Raw genomic sequence first — 27338 nt, 5'->3', positions numbered from 1 at the left:
AAGCAACTGTGAGTTCATTATTCACACTTGTATGGCTAACATTCAAAACAAACTTCGAGGATGGCTTTGTGGGTATTGTCAGTACTCAGACACATTGCATAAAGCTGAGGAATCTGAAATTGTGTTTATTCAGTATAGAAATCATATCAGTAGTGTGAGATCTATATACATCCCTCTGATTTTACATTAGTGGAAGATTAACAATGCACGCAATGTACAGTAATGTTCTGCAAATATTCAGTATCCGTGCAGATCTCCACCCATAATACACAAGCAGCAGTGCAATGCTCTGCAGATATACAGTATCAGTGCAGATCTCCACCCATAATACACAGCAGCAGTGCAATGCTCTGCAGATATACAGTATCAGTGCAGATCTCCACCCATAATACACAAGCAGCAGTGCAATGCTCTGCAGATATTTCAGTATCAGTGCAGATCTCCACCCATAATACACAAGCAGCAGTGCAATGCTCTGCAGATATACAGTATCAGTGCAGATCTCCACCCATAATACACAGCAGCAGTGCAATGCTCTGCAGATATTTCAGTATCAGTGCAGACCTCCACCCATAATACAAAAGCAGCAGTGCAATGCTCTGAAGATATACAGTATCAGTGCAAATCTCCACTATAATACACAGCAGCAGTGCAATGCTCTGCAGATATTTCAGTATCAGTGCAGATCTCCACCCATAATACACAGCAGCAGTGCAATGCTCTGCAGATATTTCAGTATCAGTGCAGATCTCCACCCATAATACACAGCAGCAGTGCAATGCTCTGCAGATATACAGTATCAGTGCATATCTCCACCCATAATACACAGCAGCAGTGCAATGCTCTGCAGATATACAGTATCCGTGCAGATCTCCACCCATAATACACAAGCAGCAGTGCAATGCTCTGCAGATATACAGTATCAGTGCAGATCTCCACCCATAATACACAGACAGCAGTGTTATATCCAGCAGTTATACAGCAATATATCTCCAGATATAATACACAGGCAGTGTTGCAATACTCTGCAGGGATATAGTATCAATGTATATGTTCCCCCATAATATATACACAGCAGTGCAGTGCTCTGCAGATACAGAGTATCAGTGTAGATCTCCACCCATAATACACAGGCAGCAGCGCAATGTTCTGCAGGGATATATATACATCAATAAGATGTAGGCTGTGGAGCAATGCTCTGCAGATATGATAGAGACTGTGGAGCAATGCTCTGCAGATATATGATAGAGACTGTGGAGCAATGCTCTGCAGATATATGATAGAGACTGTGGAGCAATGCTCTCTACCCATAAATTATTTCCCATAGGATAACCTACACATATGGTTTAGAAAATCTCATCTGTGGGAGGAGCTTGGTCTTATTATGTATGGAGACTTGTGCGTAGCTTGTGGGGGCTACGGAATTTTTTCTTCAGAGACCCAGTTATAAATAAATAAATGTTTTGTTCTATAACCTCACAGTACGTTATCTCTCAGACACGCATGGCAATAAATACATTCACATACCATCGATTCAAAGGACTGTCTAAAAACCAGAAATTAAAAAACCACATCATCGTTTAACATTCATTAAAAGGGAAGAATTATTCATGTCAGAGATATAGGGGCGGACAGGATTGGAAAATCTCAGAAGACATGAATAATTTTCCCTGTCCCTGCCTGCCGGGCAACAAGAATGCACTGTTGGCTATGGAGCGATATTCTACATTCAGTGTATGGAGAGTGTTACATTCAGATGACGGGCACCTGCCAGTGCTTCAAACCACAGAGGAGGACATCCCCTAGACATCCCCTAGACATCCCCTAGACATCCAAACTGCATTACATGCAAAATATACAATCGTAACAACAATGTCCATCTCAGACCCGGGGTGAGGTTGCAGCATTACGCAGGACTCCTCAGAAGTCTTTACAGGACAAAAATGTGGCAGTATCGGGCAGGGGCACCCCCAAAAGTCTCTGCAGTGAAATGTGGCAGCATCCCCAAAAAAAGGAGCGACTTTACAAACTGTGTGCAAACGCCAAGCGCGGGATGTAAGTAGGTGAGATTTTTGCGAGTGATGTCTATCGGAAACCCAAAACAAGAAGAGTTCAGAACGTGGTGGGTTTGTAGTGGTAACAATCAAATTTGGGACATGGTGCCTCAATCACTGGGATTGCAATGTGCTTCTTTGTGTCTCTGAAGAGGTCGGGGTGAGCTGCGGGCGTCTCACCCTATCACCGACTGGTCACACCCAGCACACGCTTCATATTTTCATACACCACATAGCTGATGCTGACAGCGGGTATCACCTTCATGAAGTTGGGAGCGATCCCCCGGTACAAGCCAAGGATCCCTTCTTTCGCCACAATGTAACGGAACAGAGCCACCATCGTCAGCTGAGGGGAACCTTCTACCGAGGCTGGGAGAGAGAGAAACACGTTCTGTAATAACATTGTACCGGGCACACACACGATTCACAGTACTATACTTATAGCACTACGGCCATAGGAAAAAATAACCTACCAACATCTTACAATAGTACCCAGGATCCATATATTCAAATAGTACCCAGAGGAAACCAATACAATCACGGGGAGAACATACAAACGCCACACAGATAAGGCCATGGTCAGGAATTGAACTCATGACCCCAGTACTGGGATGCAGAAGTGCTAACCACTGAGCCACCGTGCTGTCCATTAAGGATGTTTGTTTAGGCAGCACCAGATTGGACGCCCGTCGGTGAGAAATTACTAAGGGGGGGGATGCTCATCCTTTTTTTTTTTTTTTTAAATAACATGTAAACACATGTAAACACAGAAGTGACAGTTTTCTGCTAGGGACCTATGAGCTGCATCAGTAAGCTACAAACCCAACCTTAACCCTCCACCTACGCTGCACCAACAATATAAAACAACTTTTCCCATCCCTACTCTAATCCAAGAGTAACCACCAATATAAAACTAAAGCTTAAAACCCTAGATTGATCCAAAGCCCTAAGTGCACCCTTCAGTCTAACCCTAAATTGCATTTAAAAAAAAATGGCAGACAGGCACACTCATGTTTGTGTTCCTACTAGATGGGAAAGAGCAGGTTTGGAAGCGCACATGAAAGGACAATATGGCAAATACAATTTATGTGTGACGGTCATGTTCTTTTCATACATATATATATATAGCTGTTTTATTATTTGCCTAAACAGTCCAGGCATTGTATAGGATGCCAGGACTTTACACTTTACTTGCCAACTCTCCCTGAATGTCAGGGAGACTCCCTCTAATAGGGGTGATCTCCCTCACTCCCTGAAGAGTCTGGCATTCTCCCTGATGCTGAGCCAGTACAAGATGTGGTTGGCTTCACCATCTGTGGCATGATGACATAGTTCAGAAATTGTGTCCTATGACCATGTATTGATGCCTATGGAGGTGGCCATTTTCATGGAGACCAAGATTTAATCAAAGACTGACAGGTAAGACAACATGACTTCAGTAATGGAGACAGAAATTTAAAAGACACTTCAGTCTCTAGAGATTCATTAGCTGCTTTTTCTTTAAGCATAGTTGTCTACTCTCCTGGAATGTCTGGGAGACCTACCGGGAGAGCAGGGCAACCTCCTGGTTCTCGCCCCGCCATAGATAAGTGGTGGTGGGGCGGGGCTTAATGACACAAATATTGTGTCACCTTATCCCCACCCCCTGCTGTAATTGGCCAAAATTGTGACAATTGTTTAGGGGGCAGGGCCAAAATGATGTGATTCGACAAGCCCTGACCCCTCCCCCGGGATCTCCCTGAAGCCAACGAGGAAAAGTATGTTTTAAACTTTGGTTATAACATAAATATAATAAACTGGAGTCTCTATAAAGCTCCTCCATATCAAGTAGGTCACACGGACGTTCTCACCTTGCGCCTGCATGCGTGTCCTAACCAAGGCTAGAGGGTAACTGGCAATCTGCCCACACGTACTGGACACCGTGCCACATGCCAGTAATACAAGCACTCCTGGGTCTGCGCTGGTGCCCGCTCTGTACCTCTGTAACCACGTGTTCTTCAGGGTCTAGGAGATGGGCAGATAAAGAGGATGAGAAGTTATGGAGGAAAAAAGGGGAAATGAGATTGGGCACGGACAACGGGCAGGAGGTGGGTGACCTCTCTTAGTAGCGCCCTTCACTTATCGCCACTTTTGCACATTTCTTCACCAGATTTAAGCTCACCTCATACACCGCCAAGTCAATGCCGGCATACGGCACGATTCCCAGCAGGTTGGGAAGGTAGCCCTTGGAGAACGCTCTGACCCCTTCTGTGCGCAAGATATGTCGGGCACAGTCTGACATCCCTCGAAACTGGCCAGTTCGACGGAGAGCCAGCCGTACCTTGAGCACCTGGGAGATGTTGGAAGGGTGAAACACAGGACGTCTTTAGTTTCTTTTTTCTTTAAATACGTTTTATTAATAACATCTTATCTTGAACAATGTTACTAAAAATCTTGAATGGTACATTAGCGAGACAGTGTATGTACATATAAATAAACACGATATACAACTGTCTCTCACAGTGCTTTTACATTATAAATGTAACTGCGTGTTAACCTAGTACCATGAAGATGTTGTTTTTATTTTGGAACTATATCAACAAAGGAGAGAGAAAGAAAGAAGAAGGGAGGGGGAATAAGGAATGGTGCAGGGTAAGAGGGGAGGGGGGAAGAAAAGAGAATTAGAAGGACTGGGGGAAGGGAGAAGGAGTTCACGCCTTTAACAAGAAGAAGTAGTCAAATCTGATAGTTCCAATAAAGGAGCGGTCTCTGCTAGAATTGAAGCAGGGGTTGATTATGGTATGAAGCCCATGGAGACCAGACCTTGTGAAAAGACACGGAGGAGCCCCTCAGCACACTGGTGATGTGCTCCATCTGGTAGGTATGCCAAACCCGACCACAGACCATTTGGAGAGTAGGGGGTGTGGGATTTTTCCAGGAAGCAGCTATTTGCCAAGTATCCGCGCTGACTATATCCCGGAGGACCTTATGGGTACGTGTAGGGACGTCTGGGAGAGGTAAGGGCATATAGCACATGCCTAGGATCAGAGGGTAAGGGGGGTTTGAGGACCGCTGTAGCTAGTGTGAGAGCCGCCGTCCAGTACGGGTGTATCCTGGGACAGTCCCACCAAATATGCATAAAGGTGCCAACGTGGCCACAATACCTCCAACATGTAGGGTTTGTTTGTGGATATATAATGTGAAGCCTAGAAGGTACGTAGTACCAACCATGGAGCAATTTATTAGCGTTTTCTTTAATAGACAACTTTACTTTATCCACAAATTCATATTTAATCGTATGATTCAAACCTAAAATCTCATACTGTGTATCCAACATATCTCTGTGATTCTCTGGTGTCAAACATCACACTTTTCTTTCTAAGAATTGTCCAATCCCCAATAACTGGGTTCCCCATCAGACTGCTTTCTCCGAACCAATCTTCTCACCTCCATAGGATAAATCACAGTCTGAGCTATGGCCCCGGCCAACGACCCAGCGATGAACCTCTCTCTGACCCTCAGAGTTTCATGCTGGCCACGGATTACCTTCTTAATCTAAGAAAGAAGACCACAGTTGAGCACACCTTGGACATGTGTAAAACGCGATAGGTCAGTCTAACGTAACCCGTCTCACCTGCTCGTACGCCATGAACTTGATGGCGGATTCAGGTGCGATCTTCAGAACATTTATCCCGTTCCCACGCCAGAGAGATCGGATCCCTCCCTCCTCAATCATTTCCTTCAAACCTCTCAGCATGGAGAGCCCTCGAGATTTTGATCCATGGACCTGAACGGACGCAGAGAAAAACACAGCGGTCACTTGGTAATGTATGGTTAGTTTGTGCCATCCCATATAAATATACATGTTTAGGTCACCTGCATGAGGACTTTCAGCCTGTCCAGAGGCGCTGTTCCCGTCCTCGAAACCGCTCCAGCCACTCCACCGGCGAGAAGCTGTTTCCACCACGTTCCAGAACGGATCTCCTTCTGAGAAAACTCATCTGGAACTGCCAGTGACTCTCCTATATCCAACATCTAGAAGTATTTCCAAAATGCATAGTCATACAGCAGCAGACTCAGATACATCGGAGTATAAATATTATCCAGAGACAATACGCATTTCTCTAATATCATGTTCTCCTTAGTTTCCTCCTAAGTGACTGCCTATGAGAATTTACATTTGTGTTCTACACGGATGGTAGTACGCCCCCTGCTGGTACAGGGAGCAACATTACATAACTCCTGCTGATAATGTTCTTCGTATAGAGATGAAACTACTAGGAATTGCCAGGTAGATTGTAGCCACCTAAGTAACTGCTTTACCTACTGAGAATTTAGAGCCAGTTCTGAGACAGGTATTTCAGTCCTTTAGTCCTGTTATTGGGGTTTAGGATAGGGGTTCTCTGCTCAGAATGGGAAGCGTTGTAGAAACAACCTCACTAAAACAATAACAAAGGTTTAGGGAGAGTTTTAAGCGGTGGACAATAGTCAAATAAGCCATTCATACCCAGGTGCACAGACTTACACAAATTCATATATGGGGCAGCACGTTGGCTAAGTGGTTAGCATTTCTGCCTTACAGCACTGGGGTCATGAGTTCAATTCCCAACCATGGCCTTATCTGTGTGGAGTTTGTATGTTCTCCCCATGTTTGCATGGGTTTCCTCAGGGTGCTTCGGTTTCCTCCCACACTCCAAAATCATACAGGTAGGTTAACTGGCTGCTATCAAAATTGACCCTAGTGTGTGTATATATTAGGGAATTTAGACTGTAAGCCCCAATGGGGCAGGGACTGATGTGAGTGAGTTCTCTGTACAGCGCTGCGGAATTAGTGGCGCTATATAAATAAATGGTGATGATGATGACATACATACTTCAATATTGTCTCAATGGAGTAGCTGAAAACCCTCCAGAACTTTTATTTGTTTCAGTAGTATATAAAGTCTACAGGGAAAAAAAAAAGGCTTCATAATCACCGGCAACACGCCTCACACTGAACTTATTCTGCAAAATCTGCAATAAAATGCACTGTCGTGTATACAAATAGGTTGGACTTCTGTATTGTTGCTGTATAAATGGTATACATTTGCAGTATTGAGAGTCACGGCTTTAAGGCTGCATTGACACCCATAAATGACCTGGTCCTTCCCCACCAGGGAGTAATAATTTTCTGGTGCTCTGTGTTTCATCTCACAGACTCGGACGGAGACCGGGGCTATAGGATGGTGCAGAGAGGGGGAAGGGAGCAGAGGATGGGTAAGTGAGAGGACCATTTACAAACCACAATCACTTAGGACAGTGTTTCTCAACTCCAGTCCCCAGGACCCCCTAGCAGTACATGTTTTCCCTATCTCCTTGCTGGAGCACAGGTGTATTCATTACTGACTGACACAGTGTAGCAGGTGGTATAATTATTTCACTGGTCACCTGGCAATCCTGTACTGTCAGTGGGTCCTGAGGACCGGAGTTGAGAAACACTGACTTAGGTGATAGTGCAGCTTTAAAACACAATCCCATATAGCAAACCTCAAATCACAAATGTTGAGCGTATAGATATTATCCATTATAAAATAACATTTTCAAATAACCTAGTTTCCACAAATAAACAACACTATATTAGCGATATAAACATCAACTAATAAGACAGTGTTAATTTCGCTTAAATTCCCCTTTAAACAAAAGTATGCTAAAACATCTTCAAGGAAACCCTTTCTCTGAATGTATACAGATTAGACATGCCAATAATCTATGTAAAAATGAACCCAAATCTGAATTTTATGTTGTACAGAGGTGTTTCCATGACTGTCTGTAATGCAGAGTTCTAAGTATATGTTCAGTTCTACCAACAGATATCAGCTTCCTGCCAGGAACCTGAACACAACTAATGATGGTACGAAGGGTGGTCAGTTTTAATGTCACAAATCATCATCATCATCATCATCACCATTTATTTATATAGTGCCACTAATTCCGCAGCTCTGTACAGAGAACCCACACACATCAGTCCCTGCCCCATTGGGGCTTACAGTCTAAATTCCCTAACACATACACACACAGACTAGGGTCAATTTGTTAGCAGCCAATTAACCTACTAGTATGTTTTTGGAGTGTGGGAGGAAACTGTAGCACCCAGAGGAAACCCACGCAAACACGGGGAGAACATACAAACTCCTCACAGATAAGACCATGGTCGGGATTTTAACTCATGTGCTGTGAGGCAGAAGTGCTAACACTAAGCAACCGTGCTGCCCATAAGACTTATCACATATCACAGGTACCCACACAAAAAACTATTCAGCACTTGAGGACAAACAAGGGGTGGGCCTGTGAGTCTAACTTGAATCATTGTATAGCAGAATTATCATCATCACCACCAGTTATCACTTTGTGTGCCTGTGTGTGTGTGTACAGGTTAAAACAACACCTAATTTTTAACCTTCTTAAATAAATATAGAAACTAACCTGTTTGAAAGCTGTTATATTTACATGATGGAGAAAACATACCTTATTTATGAATCCATATCATTAATCTGCAGATTTCTAGGTATTAATGAGTGCTACATTATTGTCTTGCACTACATCAAGCCTGGACAACCTGTTGCTCTCCAGGGGTTGTGACACTACAACTCCCAGCATTCCCTGCTGGTTCTCTGCTGGCAGAGCATGCTGGGGCTTGTATTTTCACAACACCTGGAGAGCCACAGACTGTCCAGGCCTGGACTATATAGTCATTGCCACCAGTGGAACAGTGTCATCTAGTGGACATGGGTATAACTGCACCATCTATTGTATCAAGCTGTTCCTGAGTGGAAAGAATCATCATCATCACCTATTTATATAGCATCACTGATTCCGCAGCGCTGTACAGAGAACTCACTCACATCAGTCCCTGCCCCATTGGAGCTTACAGTCTAACATACACACACAGAGACCGAGAGAGGCTAAGGTCAACTTAATAGCAGCACCCATAGGAAACCCACACAAACATAGGGGAGAACATACAAACTCCGCACAGATATGCTCAGGAATCAAACTCATAACCCGAGTGCTGTGAGGTAGAAGTGCTAACCACTGAGCCACCGCACTGCCCACACTAAACAAATGTGTATGTAAAGCACAGACAGGCCGGATGTCTGCAGTTGTATAAATATACTCACTGAGGAATGCTTCCAGTAAGTGACCACGTCCTCCATGTTGTGTAGCGGATTTAGTAGGAAATGATCCCTCCATTCCAACCAATCAATGGTTAGCGTGCCGTCGCGGTCCATGCTGCGTACACACACCACACAATTATACAGCCGTCTGTTATATAGAGTAGATTAGCAGGGGTTGGGTACGTATAGGCGATAATGATAACCCCTACACTTACTAAAGCGACATTAAATACATGATGGTTACATGCCCAGCCAGAAATAAGTATACACTGACCTTAAATATAACAGCCAACGTATCCGACACAAAAATTCCAAAGCCAAGAAATTCCGAGACGGCGTTTTGATGTCACTTAGAAGAGCGACTGTCCTATTTGTGGTTTTAAAGCGACAATGCCGTGTTCCGCGGTTTAACCCTAACACTTAGGTCAGATTAGTGATGTGGCGGGTTTCGGCATTGCCATTTTAAAAGCGAGAATAAGACAATCACACTTCTAAGTGAGGTCAAAACGGCGTCTCTGCATTTCTTCGGAATTTCTCTTAACTGTGTCGGATACATTAGCTGTCATTTCTAAGGTCAGTGTATATTTATCTCTGTTCGGGCATGTAACCATCATATTTTTAATGTTGCTTTAGTAAGTGTCAGAGTTATTATTATCAGGAAAGTGACTACCACCGGATTAGTATAATAGTCTGTGTAATGCCAGCGAGCCCCACAAGGTGGCAGCGTTATGATAATCTAGCACGTGCTACATTTTAGCCAAAATTCTCTATTTTTAAATAGTAATATATGCATATCATGAGATCTCCTCGACTGTGTCCTTTGTAAACCTGCTGAAGAAATGCCCCCTAATCCCCCTCCCACCAGGGACCCCCTCCTCTCACCTCTGCAGGATTTTTTGGGCTTGGTCCAGCGTGATACGAACCCCAAGACCGTTGAAGCACTCTTGTATCTCAGAGACATCGATGCGACCTGGGAGAAAGCGAAAGGAGAAAGAGTTTTGATTTGTAGTAATCAGGACATTTAAAGCCATTGCAGTTTATCTGTGATATAGTTTTATATCTAAAGACAGAGAAAGCATAATATGACACTGAAATGCAGGTAAACTGATGGGCTTATTGATTCCTATGTCCATGGGTTAAAGAAAAATGCCTGGACCATGGATGATACGCGTTTGCTGGATGTATGGACTCGCACAATGTGTGAAAGGACTGTAAGGGTTAAAACAACCACCTGCCACTGCTTCCCCCTCCCCCACCTAAAACTAACACTGATCTGTGCTGCAAATCTGCTGGAGAGGAAATGACCTACACAGATAGGTGACAGTGTATACAAGTCAATCTAGTCCTCCCATCATATTCTCATCAGGATGGATGATATCTGACATTATCCGAACATGGATGACGTCGACATTTCTGAAATCTGCCCATGATGTGCAGTCGGTGAACTGCTGCTAATACCCCAACGTTTTCTTACGCCCGGCAGAATTTTACTAACAGTACATAAGGCACAACATACATACTGTAAAGTCCCACCAAGATAGTATGATTTGAAAGGGAAATCCACCCTAGGGATATTTCCATCTTATATTTGGAGAAACATTCATAAGAAACAGAGAAATGATTCTACACAGAGAATTTCCACCACCTGTATTAATGTTACCTCCTATAAGCTTGTCGGAAGAGCAGGGGCAAACGCAGGATTTGTAGAAGGGGATTTCCACACCACGCCACCAGTGGGCGTGACCAGAATGCTTGGGGGCGTGGCTATAATATTAGACAGTGCTTGGCTGCTCTCCAACTCTTCCTATCCTCATAATATACATGGGCAATGCTGCATGCACTACTGTTAGGTGCACACAGCTCGCTCTCCCTTTTCAAGCAAAGCTAGATGAAGCGGGAGCAGGGTCCAGTCACCTCAATTATACAGTGCCCCAGGCTTGGAGGGGGCTTTCAGGCACTAGGAAACCTTTGCCTATGGAAGAGGTATAGACAGGCGAGTATGGCAGCAGAGAGCTGCAGTGTCAATGCACAGAAGTAAGCCACATAGAGAGTATCCCGGGTCTGTTTGCTACATTTAAATTAAGGAGGGGTTGTCCGAAAAAATGTATAGCCCCTTTACTGTGACAAATTTGACGTTAAAAGAAGACTTAAGTCATCGATGCCTGTTCAACAGTGCCCCCCACTGGGCAAAACCTGCATGCAGCTAATATTGGAACACACAAGGCTGGCATCACAAGAGTGCTTTATCCACATTTAAAGGAACTGGGCTGGACAAGTTCATATAAGGTGAATGTAAGCGTCTCCCCTGCTGGTTCTAACCAATCTGACAACCGTGTGATTTTTATGTTTATACTGGGAGAAGCTCTCTGGCACCTCTCCATCTTCAGGTGACTTTAACGCATCACTATATGCCCTCCAACAACTTCTGCTAATCACAAGACTTGCTTTTGTGCTTTTAATCAGATATTTATCTCACCAGATGGATATGTTTATTTTCCACGTCTTGGCACAGAACTCTGCTCCTCGGCGCTCTCTGCTGGATGCAGCTGCATTCAGAGAGCAGCTTGGTGTCAGATAACAGAGCAACGGGAATATACAACTCAGCCTGATGATATAAAACATGGCTGAAGGTACAGAGGGGTGGTAGACAGAAAACACAATGTATTAGCAAGTTGCAGCTTTTGGATAATAAAAATTATCCAAAAGGTGAAAAATCTGTTAAAATGCAATTTACTTAATAAAAAAAGAGATACGTGTAATACTCATAGATGTTTAGGTTGCTCTTTTGGGAACTAAGTAGAGCTTAAGATGTTGAAGATAAATTTGTAAACAATTGTGGTGAAGGGGGGGTGGGGAATGGAATGTTTTACAGGCCGTTAAGGTGACATCGGCAAGCGTATTCCTATCACAGCTGTGCCTAGTTTCTGCACCGATGCAGGGGCACCGATATGGGCAGCACGGTGGCTAAGTGGTTAGCACTTCTGCCTTACAGCACTGGGGTCATGAGTTCAATTCCCAACCATGGCCTTATCTGTGAGGAGTTTGTATGTTCTCCCCATGTTTGTGTGGGTTTCCTCCGGGTGCCCCGGTTTCCACCCACACTCCAAAAACATACTGGTAGGTTAATTGGCTGCTAACAAATTGACCCTAGTCTTTGTCTCTCTGTGTGTGTATGTTAGGGAATTTAGACTGTAAGCCCCAATGGGGCAGAGACTGATGTGAGTGAGTTCTCTGTACAGCGCTGCGGAATTTGTGGCGCTATATAAATAAATGGTGATGATGATCGGAAAGCGTGTTTCTATCACAGCTGCGCCTAGTTTCTGCACTGATCCAGGTCACATATAGGTACATGTACATTTGTTTCTAAAACATGTATAACACTAGAATTAATTACTTTCTGTGTTACTACACCCACTGTCGCTTTTTCTTGTGTCACATTGTTCTATTGTGCTGCATGCTGTATTTTTTGTTTGTTTAGCACTGGTAAACACATAAGGAATGCCTACGATGATTTGATTAATGCTAGACTGAACCAGTGGGTATGTGGCCTGAGTGTGGTTAATCCAGAGACTGTAGTGACTCTGATTGTGAGATCCTGGCACCAGAAGCTCATTCATGACCTTGCTTCACAGACACCAAAGATTAGATTGTAAGTTACAAACAAACGAAGACACTGTGTTGTCTACAATGAGGATGTGTGCGGCACAATGGGCATGGATTCAGTTTGCTATAATTCCAGCATGCCACTGTGGTGCAATCTATACCTGTGTGCCAGGATGTGCCACAAAACTTTATGGTCAAAACGGGAAAAATCCTTAAAAAAAAGTTGAAGCTACTCTACCAGGGCACACTGTTACGTTGGTCTGTTTTCTTTTAAAGCCTGACTTATAACGAACCTATCTGATCCAGGTAAGTGACCAGGGGATACAAAGGCAAACTGAGGAGGGTTTCTTAGTGCCTGGAAACCCCTCTCCAAGCCTGGGGCACTGTATAATTGAGGTGGCTGGACCCGGCTCCCGCTTCACACGGCTCTGCTTGAAAAGGGAGAGCTGCGTGCACCTAACAGTGGTGCACACAGCATTGCCCATGTATATGATGGGGATAGGAAGAGTTGGAGAGCAGCCAAGCACTGTCTAAAACTATAGCCACGCCCCCATGCATGCTGGTCACGCCCACTGACGGCGTGGTGTGGAAACCCTCCTCTACAAATCCTGCGTTTGTCCCTGGGATAGGCGTGTAACAACTTTGTCAAAACCCCCCCCAAGTATGGTTCCAAAAATGTTTGGGTCTCTGGATTGTCAGATATGTAATATCTATTAGGAACTTCCTCTTCTGGAAGAATTGAACTTAGTCCTGACTGAAAAACAGTTAAACGCCACTGAAGTAGGCTGTGGGGGATATATTCAGAAAAATATGGCAGTTCCATGAGCAACTTCTGAAAAACTCCTCTCCTCTTGCTCAACCCCCTGCTCACAGCCAGCTAGATTGTGGGTACCGGCTGCAGCGTTTACTAACAATCCTGGCAAATACAGTTACTGACTACAGACAATACATTGAAACAAAGAATGGCCATAGCTCTGCTGGTGGTCATACGTGTATCCCAAACCTGTTTGTATCATTCCCACCCTAGCTGTGTTACTTATTGACTTAGGTGTCCGCTCCACCTCCCTGTACTGTCGCTGATGACCGGGTGTCACCAACGAGGTCTCCCACCAACACAGCTATCACTTTCCCTCCCTACGTGTGTGTGCGGGGCCCCAGCGATGTCTACATTTACGGATGCGTTATATATACACCATCATTGTTGCGATCCAAGCTGTTGAACATGATAAGCAGGCGTTTCTCCCGCTCCACTAGGTATCGAGTGAACTCCACAAAGTTCAGCTGTCCGTCTTGATCAGTGTCCCCGGCTCGCAGAATCTCCTAGACACAAAGAGAGAGAGATCCTCATAATGACGTCCTCTAACAACCGATCCTCATCCGTATTAACACAGCATTTATATACAATAAACAGAACATATGCACTGTATACAAGCCGAGTATTTTACTACCCTGATTTTTATGCAAGGATCCTAATTTATCTGCACAAGATTAGCTCTGTGCAGGTTTTAGAACTGATCAGGCGTGGTAGGGAATTTCGTGGTTGGGGAGCAGCACAGGAGAAGTCTTGTGGGTGGGGGGAGTGAGGGGTGGTTATCAGAGAGGAGGTGGGGTGCAGGCAGAGGGGGATCTAAGAGGTTCTGCAGGAGAGTATTTCCTGCAGACCCTCAGCAGTACTAAGTATGATTCACTAGCTCTGGCTTGTGGCTGTATGTCAGTATTATAGATCAGAACTGAGTATGACACTTATTCTGCATTGTGGCTATATGTCAGTAGTATTATAGATCAGTACTGAGTATGACACTTGCTCTGCATTGTGGCTATATGTCAGTAGTATTATAGATCAGTACTGAGTATGACTCACTTGCTCTGCATTGTGGCTGCATGTCAGTATTATAGATCAGTACTGAGTATGACTCACTTGGTGCATTTTGGCTGTATGTCAGTATTATAAATCAGTACTGAGTATGACTCACTTGGTGCATTTTGGCGAGCAGAGGGAGCTGCTGCAGGAATGGTGATGCCCAACATCGATACCCCACATAGGGGTTGACAGATGACTTTAACAGAAATACTCAACTGGTTGGCACGACATGCGGTTTTTAGGGATGCGACTATACACATAAGTGGGTGAAGCTTTCACAGGAGACCAGCAGATCATACACCCAAATGACCAGCATGTCATACTTAGTGTTTACACTTAAAGGTTTGTTTTTTTTCTGATTTTCCCAGTTTTCAAGTTAAAAAAAACAGCTGGAGACCAGAAAATCTGGATTGGGAAAGTGGGAACACTGGTTATACAGCACCTACCGCCAGAGAATGTCACTATTCTCAGAAGTTGCCCTAACACCAACCCTCAGAGCAGGGCCCTCTTAAGAACCCCTTGGGCCCCCGGGCACAGCAGTGCACCGGGGCCCCTATATATACACAAAAAAAAATAAAAAAATTATTATATATATATATGGGCACCTGCCCAGCGTGCCCAATGGGAAAGACGGCCCTGCCTCAGAGATGCTAGGGTTACAGAGCCTAGAGGTGCTTGGTGACACCATGGAGACATGTCTGGAAACTGGTATAAAGGAAGAATGAAGAGTTACTCACAGCGACCAATCACAGTCTGACTGACAGTTCTATTCGTGCATAGATATTAGGAGATGAAAGATAATCTCTGGTTGCCGTCGGTAACATGGTCATTTTCCTTTGCACCAGTTTTTCAAATTGTATTGTCCCTCATGGCTGCCTGTAGCCTCCCTGATGTCCTGCAAATAGCAGGGACCAGATGGAGGGAACAAAAATCCCAAATTGTAACACAGAGGTACTGTGCAACTGCACAGCCCATGTGTCTGCTTCTGACCATGTCTGTGGTCTTATAGATCAGTACTGGGCATGACACACTTGCTCTGCATTGAGGCTGCATGACAGTATTATAGATCAGTACTGAGTATGACTCGCTTGCTCTGCATTGTGGCTGCATGACAGTATTATAGATCAGTACTGAGTATGACTCACTTGCTCTGCATTGTGACTACATATCAGTATAATAGATCAGTATTGAGTATGACTCACTTGCTCTGCATTGTGGCTGCATGTCAGTATTATAGATCAGTACTGAGTATGACTCACTTGCTCTGCATTGTGACTACTTATCAGTATAATAGATCAGTACTGAGTATGACTCGCTTACTCTGCATTGTGACTATATATCAGAATAATAGATCAGTACTGAGTATGACTCACTTGCTCTGCATTGTGGCTGCATGTCAGTATTATAGATCAGTACTGAGTATGACTCACTTGCTCTGCATTGTGGCTGTATGTCAGTATTATAGATCAGTACTGAGTATGACTCACTTGCTCTGCATTGTGGCTGCATGACAGTATTATAGATCAGTACTGAGTATGACTCACTTGCTCTGCATTGTGGCTGCATGTCAGTATTATAGATCAGTACTGAGTATGACTCACTTGCTCTGCATTGTGACTGCATGTCAGTATTATAGATCAGTACTGAGTATGACTCACTTGCTCTGCATTGTGACTATATATCAGTATTATAGATCAGTACTGAGTATGACTCACTTGCTCTGCATTGTGGTTGTATGTTAGTATTATAGATCAGTACTGAGTATGACTCACTTGCTCTGCATTGTGGTTGTATGTTATTATAGATCAGTACTGAGTATGACTCACTTGCTCTGCATTGTGGCTGTATGACAGTATTATAGATCAGTACTGAGTATGACTCACTTGCTCTGCATTGTGGCTGCATGTCAGTATTATATAGATCAGTACTGAGTATAACACTTGCTCTGCATTGTGGTTGTATGACAGTATTATAGATCAGTACTGAGTATGACTCACTTGCTCTGCATTGTGACTGCATGTCAGTATTATAGATCAGTACGGAGTATGACTCACTTGCTCTGCATTGTGGCTGCCTGACAGTATTATAGATCAGTACTGAGTATGACTCACTTGCTCTGCATTGTGGCTGCATGTCAGTATTATAGATCAGTACTGAGTATGACACTTGCTCTGCATTGTGGCTGCATGTCAGTATTATAGATCAGTACTGAGTATGACTCACTTGCTCTGCATTGTGACTGCATGTCAGTATTATAGATCAGTACTGAGTATGACACTTGCTCTGCATTGTGGCTGCATGTCAGTATTATAGATCAGTACTGAGTATGACTCACTTGCTCTGCATTGTGGCTGTATGTCAGTATTATAGATCAGTACTGAGTATGACTCACTTGCTCTGCATTGTGGCTGCATGTCAGTATTATAGATCAGTACTGAGTATGACACTTGCTCTGCATTGTGGCTGCATGTCAGTATTATAGATCAGTACTGAGTATGACTCACTTGCTCTGCATTGTGGCTGTATGACAGTATTATAGACCAGTACTGAGTATGACACACTTGCTCTGCATTGTGACTGCATGTCAGTATTATAGATCAGTACTGAGTATGACTCACTTGCTCTGCATTGTGACAAGGTTTCATCCCCAAGGCTGCCAGTCCTTCCCTCAGCTCGTTGATATCCACATGCCCATCTTGGTTGGAGTCCATCTGATTGAAGAGCACGGTGTACCTCTCCTCTCTCTCCGGGTCCCTGGCCTCCGGACCCTCCATGTTGTGAAGGAGACGTGAGCCTGTGGCCCCTGGGGGCCTATGCCGGGTCCGGCTCTCAGCCTGTAACACGCGTAGCTGTGTAAATCTCCAGTGTGTAATGTGTGTGTCGGGCCCGCCCGCCCCGGATATGCAGCAGCTCTCACATAGGGTGCGCTAGTAACACTGAGCGGGTCATACAGGTCAGGGCTGAGGAACCTGTAACTCTCCTGCTGCTGGGGAACTACAAGACCCAGCATGCACATCCAGCCTGCGGCAGGGCATGCTAGGACTGGAGGATCCACACTTTGCCTACACACATTTTATATATATATATATATATATATATGTATATATATATATATATATATATATATATAGTGTAAATATAATATTAGAAGAGCTCCTGTAGTGTGTCTCACAGTGCATGTATTGTTATCCTCTGGTATGCTGGCTATGCTAATAAGTAGACCATGTACAAAATATTCCAAAATCCCTAAGGGTTATTTATGAAAGTGGAATAAGGCAGACATTGTACATACAACGACACATGCAAAGATCAGTGTAAGCATCATTGATCTTGTTATGAATAATAATACTGGAGGTTCAACAAAATGCCATTAAATACAAATGTTTATTGTTGACATTTAAGACTTGTTTTATTTATAACTGTGGATTTTAATGATATAATTTAATTCAAAAGGTGGTCTTTAACATTTTTAAACCTATTAGCCTGTCTTCATTAAGGGAATGAAAACCTAATTTCAATTTAAAATTGAGATTTGGTATTATGTCTCTATCTAGATATAGATACATAAATACTGATCAGCCACAACATTATAACTAGTGACAAGTGACGTGAATAACATGGATTATCTCATTACAATGGCACCTGTCAAGGGGTGGGAGATGTTAGGCAGCAAGTGTACAGTCAGTTCTAGAAGTTCATGTTTTGGAAGCAGGAACAATTGGCAAGTTAAGGATCTGAGCGCCTTCAACAAGGGCTATATTGTGATAGCTAAACAACTGGCTCAGAGCATCTCCAAAATGACAGGTCTTGTGGGGTGTTCTCAGTTTGCAGTGGTTAGTATCTACCAAAAGTGGTCAGAGGAAGATAAACTGGTGAACCAGCAACAGGGTAATGGGCACCCAAAACTGACTGATGCATACAAAGGCTAGGCTGTCTGGTCCAATCCCACGGAAGAGCTACTGTAGGGGGTCAGAACACACAGTGGATCGCAGGTTGCTGCTTATGGGGCTGAGTAGCTGCAGACTGGTTAGAGCAGGCTTGGCTAACCTGTGGCACTGCAGGTGTTGTGAAACTACAAGCCCCAGCATGCTTTGCCAATATATATCAGGTTATTGCTGGAAGGGTATGCTGGGACTTGTAGTTTCACAACACCTGGAATGCCACAGGTTAGCTTGTCCATGCCAACCTCTGTTCACAGAAAGCTCCTACAATGGGCACATGAGCGCTAGAACTGGAGGATGGACCAATGGGAGAAAGAGTCCGGGTCTGATGAATCACGTTTCCTTTTCATCATGTGAACCGCTGGCTCTCTGCGTCGTTTACTTGTAGAAAAGATGGCATCAGCATGAACTATGGGAAGAAGGCAAGCTGGCAGAGGCAGTGTTATGCTCTAGGCAATGTGCCATTTACTTAAACATTGTTGCAGGCCAAGTACACTATTTCATGGCAACGATAATCCCTAATGGCAGTGGCCTCTTTCAGCAGGATAATGCGAACTGCCACACTGCAAAAATTGCTCAGGAAGGTTTACGGAACATGACAAAGAAGTGTTGATTTCAAACTCCCCAGATCTCAGTCAGATCAAACATCTGTGGGATGTGCTGTAAAAATGAGTCCGAGTCATGGAGGTCCCACCTCGCAACTTACAGGACTTAAAGGATCTGCTGCTAACATCTTGGTGCCAGATACCATAGGACACCTTCAGAGGTCTTGTGGAGTCCATGTCTCAACGGGTCAGAGCTGTTTTAGAGGCACGAGGGGGATGTATACAATATTGAGTAGATGGTTCTAATGTTGTGGTTGATCAGTGTGTATATATATCAATCAGTAATATTGTACAGCAATACAAATTATGAGTAGGTGTGTAGGTGTGTGTGTGTGTGTGTGTGTGTATCTATACACATATGCCTTCAGAATATTTGATGATATTACAACAGTCATCACTTTGTGGTTGTAAATAAATAGTGATTGGGATTGAATTTATTTTATATTGATAATTATATATAAATGTAGGGACTGCTATCATTGTTACTGGTACATTATGCTATACTGAGTGTCTAGAACTGAAAGTGGCAGCAGTGTCCAAAAGAAGGGGTTAGGAGATCGTAAGGGATCAGAAACCCGACACAATCTATGTATAGACACTTTTGTGTGTATTTCTGTAGTGTCAGGAGGGCGTTTAATTTCTACCGAGCCTTATTTCTAACTTTCACCCTGAGCCCTGCGCACAGGTCAAACAGTCCATGGGAAACCTGGAGGCTAATACCTCCCCCTACAGTGGTCGGCTGGCAACTACTTGCCAAGGGGCATGTATTAAAAGGTGAGTGCACTAGAGCTATGGACGAGCTTCCAAAAAGCAGAGAGCCTGTTATGTCTTCAACCGGTCACCGATTTCATGGACAGTTGCTGCCAGAACTGTCTTTCCCATTGGACACACTGGTCAACTTCCCGGGGGCCCCATGTGCTTAGGGGCCCCATAGGCAGGGCTCTGAAGTAATTAAGAAAAAGAAACAAAAAAAACAACTTACCTTTTTGCGGTCACACGGCGGTCATGCGGAACCCTCCTTCTCCAATGCTGCGCTCCCACTGAATGTTGGGCATGACGTCATTACACCCAATATTTTCAGTGAGGAGCGCACCGAGAGGAGCCGCTGCGCGATGGACAAGCAAGCAAGGAAGATAGAAGACAGAAAAGAAAGAGAAGAGAAGAAGGTGATAGAAAGGTAAGTGAAGGAGGACATATAGGAGAATAATGGAGGGCACAATATCTGATACAGAGGCAAAACAGAAGCATGATGAAGGGGGACAAACAGGAGCATAATGGAGGGCACAGTATCTGATACAGGGGGGGGCACGGTGGCTAAGTGGTTAGCACTTCTGCCTCACAGCGCTGGGGTCATGAGTTCAATTCCCGACCTTGGGCTTATCTGTGAGGAGTTTGTATGTTCTCCCCGAGTTTGCGTGGGCTTCCTCCAGGTGCTCCAGTTTCCTCCCACACGCCAAAAACATACTGGTAGGTTAATTGACTGCCAGGGGCGGGCTGGGCCAGGCGGGCATCGGGACGCTCAGAGTGACCGCTGTTCAGCCGGCTGCCCGCCCCGTTGATGAAATATTACCTCACTATTGTATCCAGGGACACTAATAATTTACATTTTTATTCCTGTGAGTGGTCGTGTAGGTAGGGCCCCTCTGCACTGCTGTGCCTGGGGCCCCATAATGTTGTTAAGGCCCTGGTTGCTGCAGTACATTATATAGAGATATAGAATGGCTGTTTAGGTTATACTATTTGTTAGTGACTTCATCAATTACTCTACATCTCCACAGCTCCCGGCATTTGAATACAATTCCCAAGGAAACGTCACCCCATGGCGGGTACATCTGTTTGGTGCCCAGCAAGATGCAATTTGCCCAGTGGTAATGCCCCACCTAGATGTTATATACCTAGTAATATGAAGTTGTAATATGCCCAGGAATAACACCCAGGACAATGTTATATGCCAGTGCTAACACTCAGCATGATGTAATAGATAGTAACAATACCCAAAAGGATATAACATGGGAGTAAAAATGCCCAGTAGAATCTAATATGCCCAGAAGGTTGTAAAAGGGCATATAATGCTCAGTATGACATAATATGCATGTGATCGTGCCCAGCAGGATGTAATGTGCCAATGATAATGCCCAACAGAATGTGATATGTCAATAATATTTGGAAGCACGGTTGCGTAGTGGTTAGCACTTCTGCCTCACAGCACTGGGATCATGAGTTCAATTCCCGACCATGGCCTTATTTGTGAGGAGTTTGTATGTTCTCCCTGTGTTTGCGTGGGTTTCCTCTGGGTGCTCCGGTTTCCTCCCACACTCCAAATACATACTGGTAGGTTAATTGGCTGCTAACAAATTGACCCTAGTCTGTCTGTTTGTGTGTGAGTGTATATTAGGGAATTTAGACTGTAAGCTCCAATGGGGTAGGGACTGATGTGAGTTGAGTTCTCTGTACAGCGCTGCTGAATTAGTGGCGCTATATAAATAGATGGTGATGATGATAGTAGCAGCCAGCGGGATGTAAAATTGTAGGACATGTCACTGATCATGCTCAGTTATAATATGCCAGTAATAAGTATAATATGCAGGAAATAAGTGATAATGGCTAGTAAATTTCCATATGCTAGCAATAATGACCTATAGGATGTAATATGCCAGTCATAGTTAATACTGACATATACATGTGTACTATCCAAGTAGAAAGTGCTGCTCCGCAGTCCGTACTTCTATGTTACCAACCCCTTTTCCTTTACATACAAATTAAACCATTAGATAGAAATCAGTATGCACAAAAATGTATATAACCAAAACTAAGTGGTAGGACTGGATAGGCTACGACATAAGACGTCCTTGATGTATGTCTGAATCACAAAGTGTTAAGTCATTATGAGAGGTGAGCTTTATATTATATCTTAATGCTTTAATCCCTGTCTAATCCCTTGGTTGGTTCACCATGGTAATCCTTTGCCATATTTCGCAAGGAATATCCACCTTCCCTAGCCTTGGGCATAGATTACTGTGCAATGTTGCATCTGGCAGAACTGACAAGTGGCTAAACCTGACAAGCAGCACTAAAAGAGTGTTAAAAAAACATATTAAACACTATTCTTTGAATCGTGTTTCATTTGCAAACTAGAATTCATGCAACTTATGCTGTTTCCTAATGCTGTCCTACAGCTCACACGCAGCACATAAATCCACAGGACAAGCATTGTCTTTGTGAATGAAATATCAGGAACTGGGAAGCACAGAATTTCCAGAGCAGCCACTTATAGTTCAACCCTCCTGCTTAATTTGGCCCACTCCAAGCATATGTGACCATCAGATTAATCCTGCACACACTTCCTTGTGAACTGTGATTGGCTGAGGAGGAGGGTTACCAAAATCTATCATCCTCCTGTCCCTGTGTATATCTGTCTATCAGCTGTCTCTTGCAATGATATATGACAATGGGCTCGTGCATTCACCCATGTGTCAGGGAGAGACCACGTATATAATGAAAAATGTGTCAACACAAGGTCTGTCATTTTTTTTGTTAGCCAAATCACACAATAAATGGCATAAATATATACATTTTAGTGACATTATTATAAATAAAATTGTAACATTATTACATGAACATTATTAGTTATCAGACACAAGAAAAACTGGTTACAGATGAACTATGTAGTTTATATCTAAATATGCATCTCATCTACCTTCAAGGCATGCAGCATATGTTTCATGTGCGGTCAGATTTAAATAATGCAATACAGACACTCATATAATAACAGGTGTAATTCTACTTCAAGGAGACAGCATAGCTATTTAATTGCATTGCGGAAATTCAAGAGATTAACTGCACTGATTGAATATAATGGGAGACAATTTATTGCAGATCCCATGAAACAAGCGAAACAACAGCAATAACAGGAAATAGGGCATGCAGATCTCACAAGCTTTGGATACAATCACATTTATTCATACTGGGGGTATTTGTTTCTTTTCAGAACAGCTTTCAATAAAGAAACGAAATGCAGATCAATTATTTACAAAAAGTGACAATAATATTGAGCATTTGTGCAGAGATCAGAACAATACATTGTATCTTGGAAACTAATCTTTTGAGGCCAATGCAACAAATATTCAAATGGATTAATAGGTCTTTGAGTATTGATTAAGTTCTGAGTTTATAATGGAGGTCTATAAGAGGAGAGGGGGATGGGGGATGGGGGATGTGGAAGGGGGGAGGGTAAGATTGGGGGGAGGAGAAGAGGAGTTTGTATGTTCTCCCCATGTTTGCGTGGGTTTCCTCCGGGTGCACCGGTTTCCTCCAAAAACATATTGATAGGTTAATTGGCTGCTATTAAATTGCCCTTAGTCTCTCTCGGTCTGTGTGTGTCTATGTTAGAGATTTAGACTGTAAGCTCCAATGTGACAGGTACTGATGTGAGTGAGTTCTCTGTACAGCGCTGCGGAATTAGTGGCGCTATATAAAAAAAATAGATAATGATGACGAGTTGAGGGAAGGGGTTCATCTTCAGGGGCAAACGCAGGATTTGTAGAGGGGGGGTTTCCACACCACGCCGCCAGTGGGCGTGACCAGCATGCATGGGGGCGTGGCTATAATTTTAGACATTGCTTGGCTGCTCTCCAACTCTTTTTATCCCCATAATATACATGGGCAATGCTGCGTGCACTACTGCTAGGTGCACGCAGCTCTCCCTTTTCAAGCAGAGCCTTGTGAAACTGAGGCAGCGTCCAGCCACCTCAATTATACAGTGTCCCAGGCTTGGAGGGGGGTTTCCAGGCACTGGGAAACCCACCTCGGTTTGCCTATGATCTTGCTATTGTTATCATTTGCTTTACGAGGTACCTGGTAGTGTTGTGGTAGGAGTACCTCAACTCTACCTTTCCTCTCCTGATCACTCTCCCTCCCTTCTCTCCAGGGTATCCGCATGCCTCTCTGCCATCTCCTCCTGGATGTCCTCTAGATTTCTTAAACTCAATCTTGCTAAAACTGAACTCATTGTCTTTCCTCCCTCTCGTACCTCCTTCCCCTCTGTCCTCTCCATCACTGTTGACAACTCATCTATCTCCCCTGTTCCCCAAATCCGCTGCCTAGGTGTCATCCTCGACTCCTCTCTCTCCTTTGCCCCTCACATTCACTCTCTCGCCAAATCCTGCCGTTTCCAGCTTCGCAACATTGCCCGCATTCGGCCCTTCCTCTTCCAGGATGCCACCAAATCTCTCGTCCACTCTCTGATTATCTCCCGCTTGGACTACTGCAACCTTCTCCTTATCGGCCTCCCCCTCTCTCATCTCGCTCCCCTTAGATCTGTACTTAATGCCGCTGCTAGGCTTATTTTCCTCTCTTGCCGTTCCACCTCTGTATCCCCACTCTACCAAGCCCTTCACTGGCTCCCCTTCCTCTACAGAATCCTTTTCAAGCTCCTCACTCTGACTTACAAGGCCCTTGCCAACTCCACTGCTCCCTACATCTCTAACCTCCCACTCACTGCGATCGTCCAACGATCGTCGCCTCTCTTCCCCTCTGATTACCTTCTCTCACGCACGTATCCAAGACTTCTCCCGCGCCGCTCCCCTCCATTGGAACAAGCTCCCCCGCTCTATCAGAACTTCCCCTAATCTGTCCTCTTTCAAACGAACATTAAAAACCCACCTTTTCCTTAAAGCCTTCCAGTCTCATGCCTAACCTCCCACCGGTCGGCTACCTCTCTTTCTCATCCCTTCTTCCCTTCTCCCCCTTCCTCGACTCCGTCTCCGTTTCTCCCGTCTCTCCGTCTCATCCTTGTGTCTCTGTCTGTCTTCCCCTCCCTTTAGATTGTTCGCTCCTTTGAGCAGGGCTCTCCTACCTTCTGTTTTCATCACTTTTAACTGCGCTCTCCAGCTACTCAGTTCACCTCCTCTCAGTCCCTCTGCCCTCTGTCTCCTCTCGCTTCTCTCCGCTCCCCTCAGTGACTCTCAACCTGTTATCCGTGCCCACCCTCTTGGGCCATAGTTACCTGCCTATACTCACTTTTCCCCTCCCTCCCTCTCTTTCATGCTGTGCCTGAGCCCCCAGAGTTATAGTGCTTACTGTTACTTGTACTGTGCTGTTTCACCTTGTACTGTGCCATTGTTTGTCCTTGTATGGTGCTACGGATACTTTGTGGCGCCCTATAAATAAAAATTAATAATAATAATAATACCAGGAATCCCATCCTTTATAAGATTTCCTAACTATATTATTTTGCAAATTAGATATACATTCCATTTTAGCAATTAACCAAGTGCAATTAATTACCTCTTTTTGTGTAAGGGGATTAGCTTTCTTCCAATTGCGTGCAACTGGCTGCTTAACATTTGTGCATTATGGGTTTATCTATGGACTTATCGATTTGTTATATAGGGGCACATAGAAACAGATTAGAAAAGGTTACATTTAGGGATAATGCTGTGATATTACAGATAAAAGGGTCAGATGCAGATCTGCAGGGACACACAGCTAATCCTGTCAGTAGGCCTGTCTGATGTGGGTGCCCGAGGACTGGTGCAAATATCATCATCATCATCACAGTCCTTTGCATTGTGTAAAACACAGGTTAAATAAATAAAAATACTCTGCGTGGCCCCCCCATAGCCAAAGCCTAAGATTGTAGTGGCAAGGGCTGGTGACCCTATAACAGGGAAACTTGTAGCTGAATTCCAAAGGGGAATTAAGTCTGAAAAATGCCATCCCCTCCCCCTAGAAGTAAACAGCCCTATGACTGAGGCTCTTCCCACACCATGATTAATAAAGTTGGAAAGGATTAATTAGTATTTTTTTGCTGTTGCACTACTGATTCCAGGAAGCCCTAGCATGCCTGAAGAGTTTTGACACGATGGCAGCTGTAGAACTATAAGTACCAGCAAATCAATGGCTGTCAGAGCATGTTGGCACTTATACAACTACAGGTACCAGCATGCCTTGGCATCCAGGGTCCACTGGAACTTGTAATGCACCTGTAAGAAAAAGCAGTAATATAAACACACAGACACAGTAACAAAATCATTATTAAAAATAGAAACACCACCACATGCCCTCATTTACCACTGTATTTCTCACCTCAATCCTTGGGGGGGATCCTCATCTTTCTTGCAGCTTTTAAATCCCATTGGAAAAAATAAAAATCCATATAAGACACCGCTTGCATCCTAGAGGAGCAGCACTGCAAAGAGACATATCGCGGCCTGTCACTCTAATCAATAAGAAGTGGTTTTGCTCTGATTGGTCAAAGCGTGATAACACAAGTAGCATAATAGGACAAGGGTAAGCATAACGCAACACAAGTAGCATAACATAATACGAGTGACAAAGAAACCAGGGTGACACTAGCAGTAATATTACGAAAGGCAATTTACAAAGATAACATGGGTAGCTAGTATAGTTGGTATGGATATGGCAGAGGGCATAAAAAAGGCATAAGACAATTAAGCTGGAGTAGGGCAACGGGATAAAGAACAGAGGCTAGAAAACAAGTGATGAAAGTGGACAATACAATAGGAAGGAGGGATCTGCTCATGAGAGCTTACATTCTAAAAGGATGGGGTTGGAGGTGAAACTCAGGAGAGAGACACGGAGAGGGGCAAGTAAACAAGGGAGGGATGCAGGTGGGGATGGATTAAGCAGAGGACTGGTAAACTATGATAAGCAGGTGAGTTTTTATGGAGTGTTGGAAGCATTGGAGGCTGGAGGAGAGTCTGGTAGAAGGACTGAGAGCATTCCAGAGACCAGGAGCTGCACATGAGAAGTATTAGAGGCGGGAGTGAGACGTAATTACCAAAGGGGAAGTGAGGCAGCGATCATTGGCCGAACAGAGAGGGAGGAGGCGAGAGGAGGTTGGAGATGTAGGGAAGGGTGAGCGGAGAGATTGCAAGGGCTTTCTAGTTGAAGATGAGTTTGAATTGGATTCTGTACGGATGGGTGTCAATGTAGGGATTGGCAGTGGGTGGAGGCAGAAGCAGAGTAGCGAGAGAGGAAGACAAATCTTGCTGCGGTGATAAGGAGAGATTGAAGTGGAGAGAGATGGGTGAGGGGGAGGCCAGACAATATGAGTTTGCATTAGAAGAGGCAAAAGATGAATAGAGGGTGGATAAGAGTTTTTGTTACGTCGAGGGAGA

The 27338-nt window shown here is 44.1% G+C and overlaps 1 protein-coding gene across 2 annotated transcripts; it reads right to left on the bottom strand.

Annotated features, from left to right (window-relative positions):
• Positions 1-109: 109 nt before the first annotated feature.
• On the bottom strand, positions 110-26507 carry LOC142151189 (mitochondrial adenyl nucleotide antiporter SLC25A23-like). Of its 2 annotated transcripts, none has more exons than XM_075206558.1 (10): positions 26284-26507; positions 13984-14110; positions 10070-10157; positions 9191-9302; positions 5910-6068; positions 5668-5820; positions 5481-5588; positions 4216-4383; positions 3905-4058; positions 110-2423 (listed from the first exon to the last, which is right to left on the bottom strand). In XM_075206558.1, the coding sequence occupies exons 2-10, from the start codon at positions 14012-14014 to the stop codon at positions 2239-2241; spliced, it is 1158 nt and encodes a 385-aa protein (XP_075062659.1). In that variant the 5' UTR covers positions 14015-14110; positions 26284-26507; the 3' UTR covers positions 110-2238. The 2 variants fall into 2 exon arrangements, with proteins under 2 accessions (XP_075062659.1, XP_075062658.1); XM_075206557.1 differs by lacking the exon at positions 26284-26507 and adding an exon at positions 17270-17692.
• Positions 26508-27338: the final 831 nt, after the last annotated feature.

The sequence above is a fragment of the Mixophyes fleayi genome, chromosome 4 (genome assembly GCF_038048845.1).
Source record: "Mixophyes fleayi isolate aMixFle1 chromosome 4, aMixFle1.hap1, whole genome shotgun sequence".
NCBI lineage: Eukaryota > Metazoa > Chordata > Amphibia > Anura > Limnodynastidae > Mixophyes > Mixophyes fleayi.
This window is presented reverse-complemented; position numbering and strand designations above follow the sequence as displayed.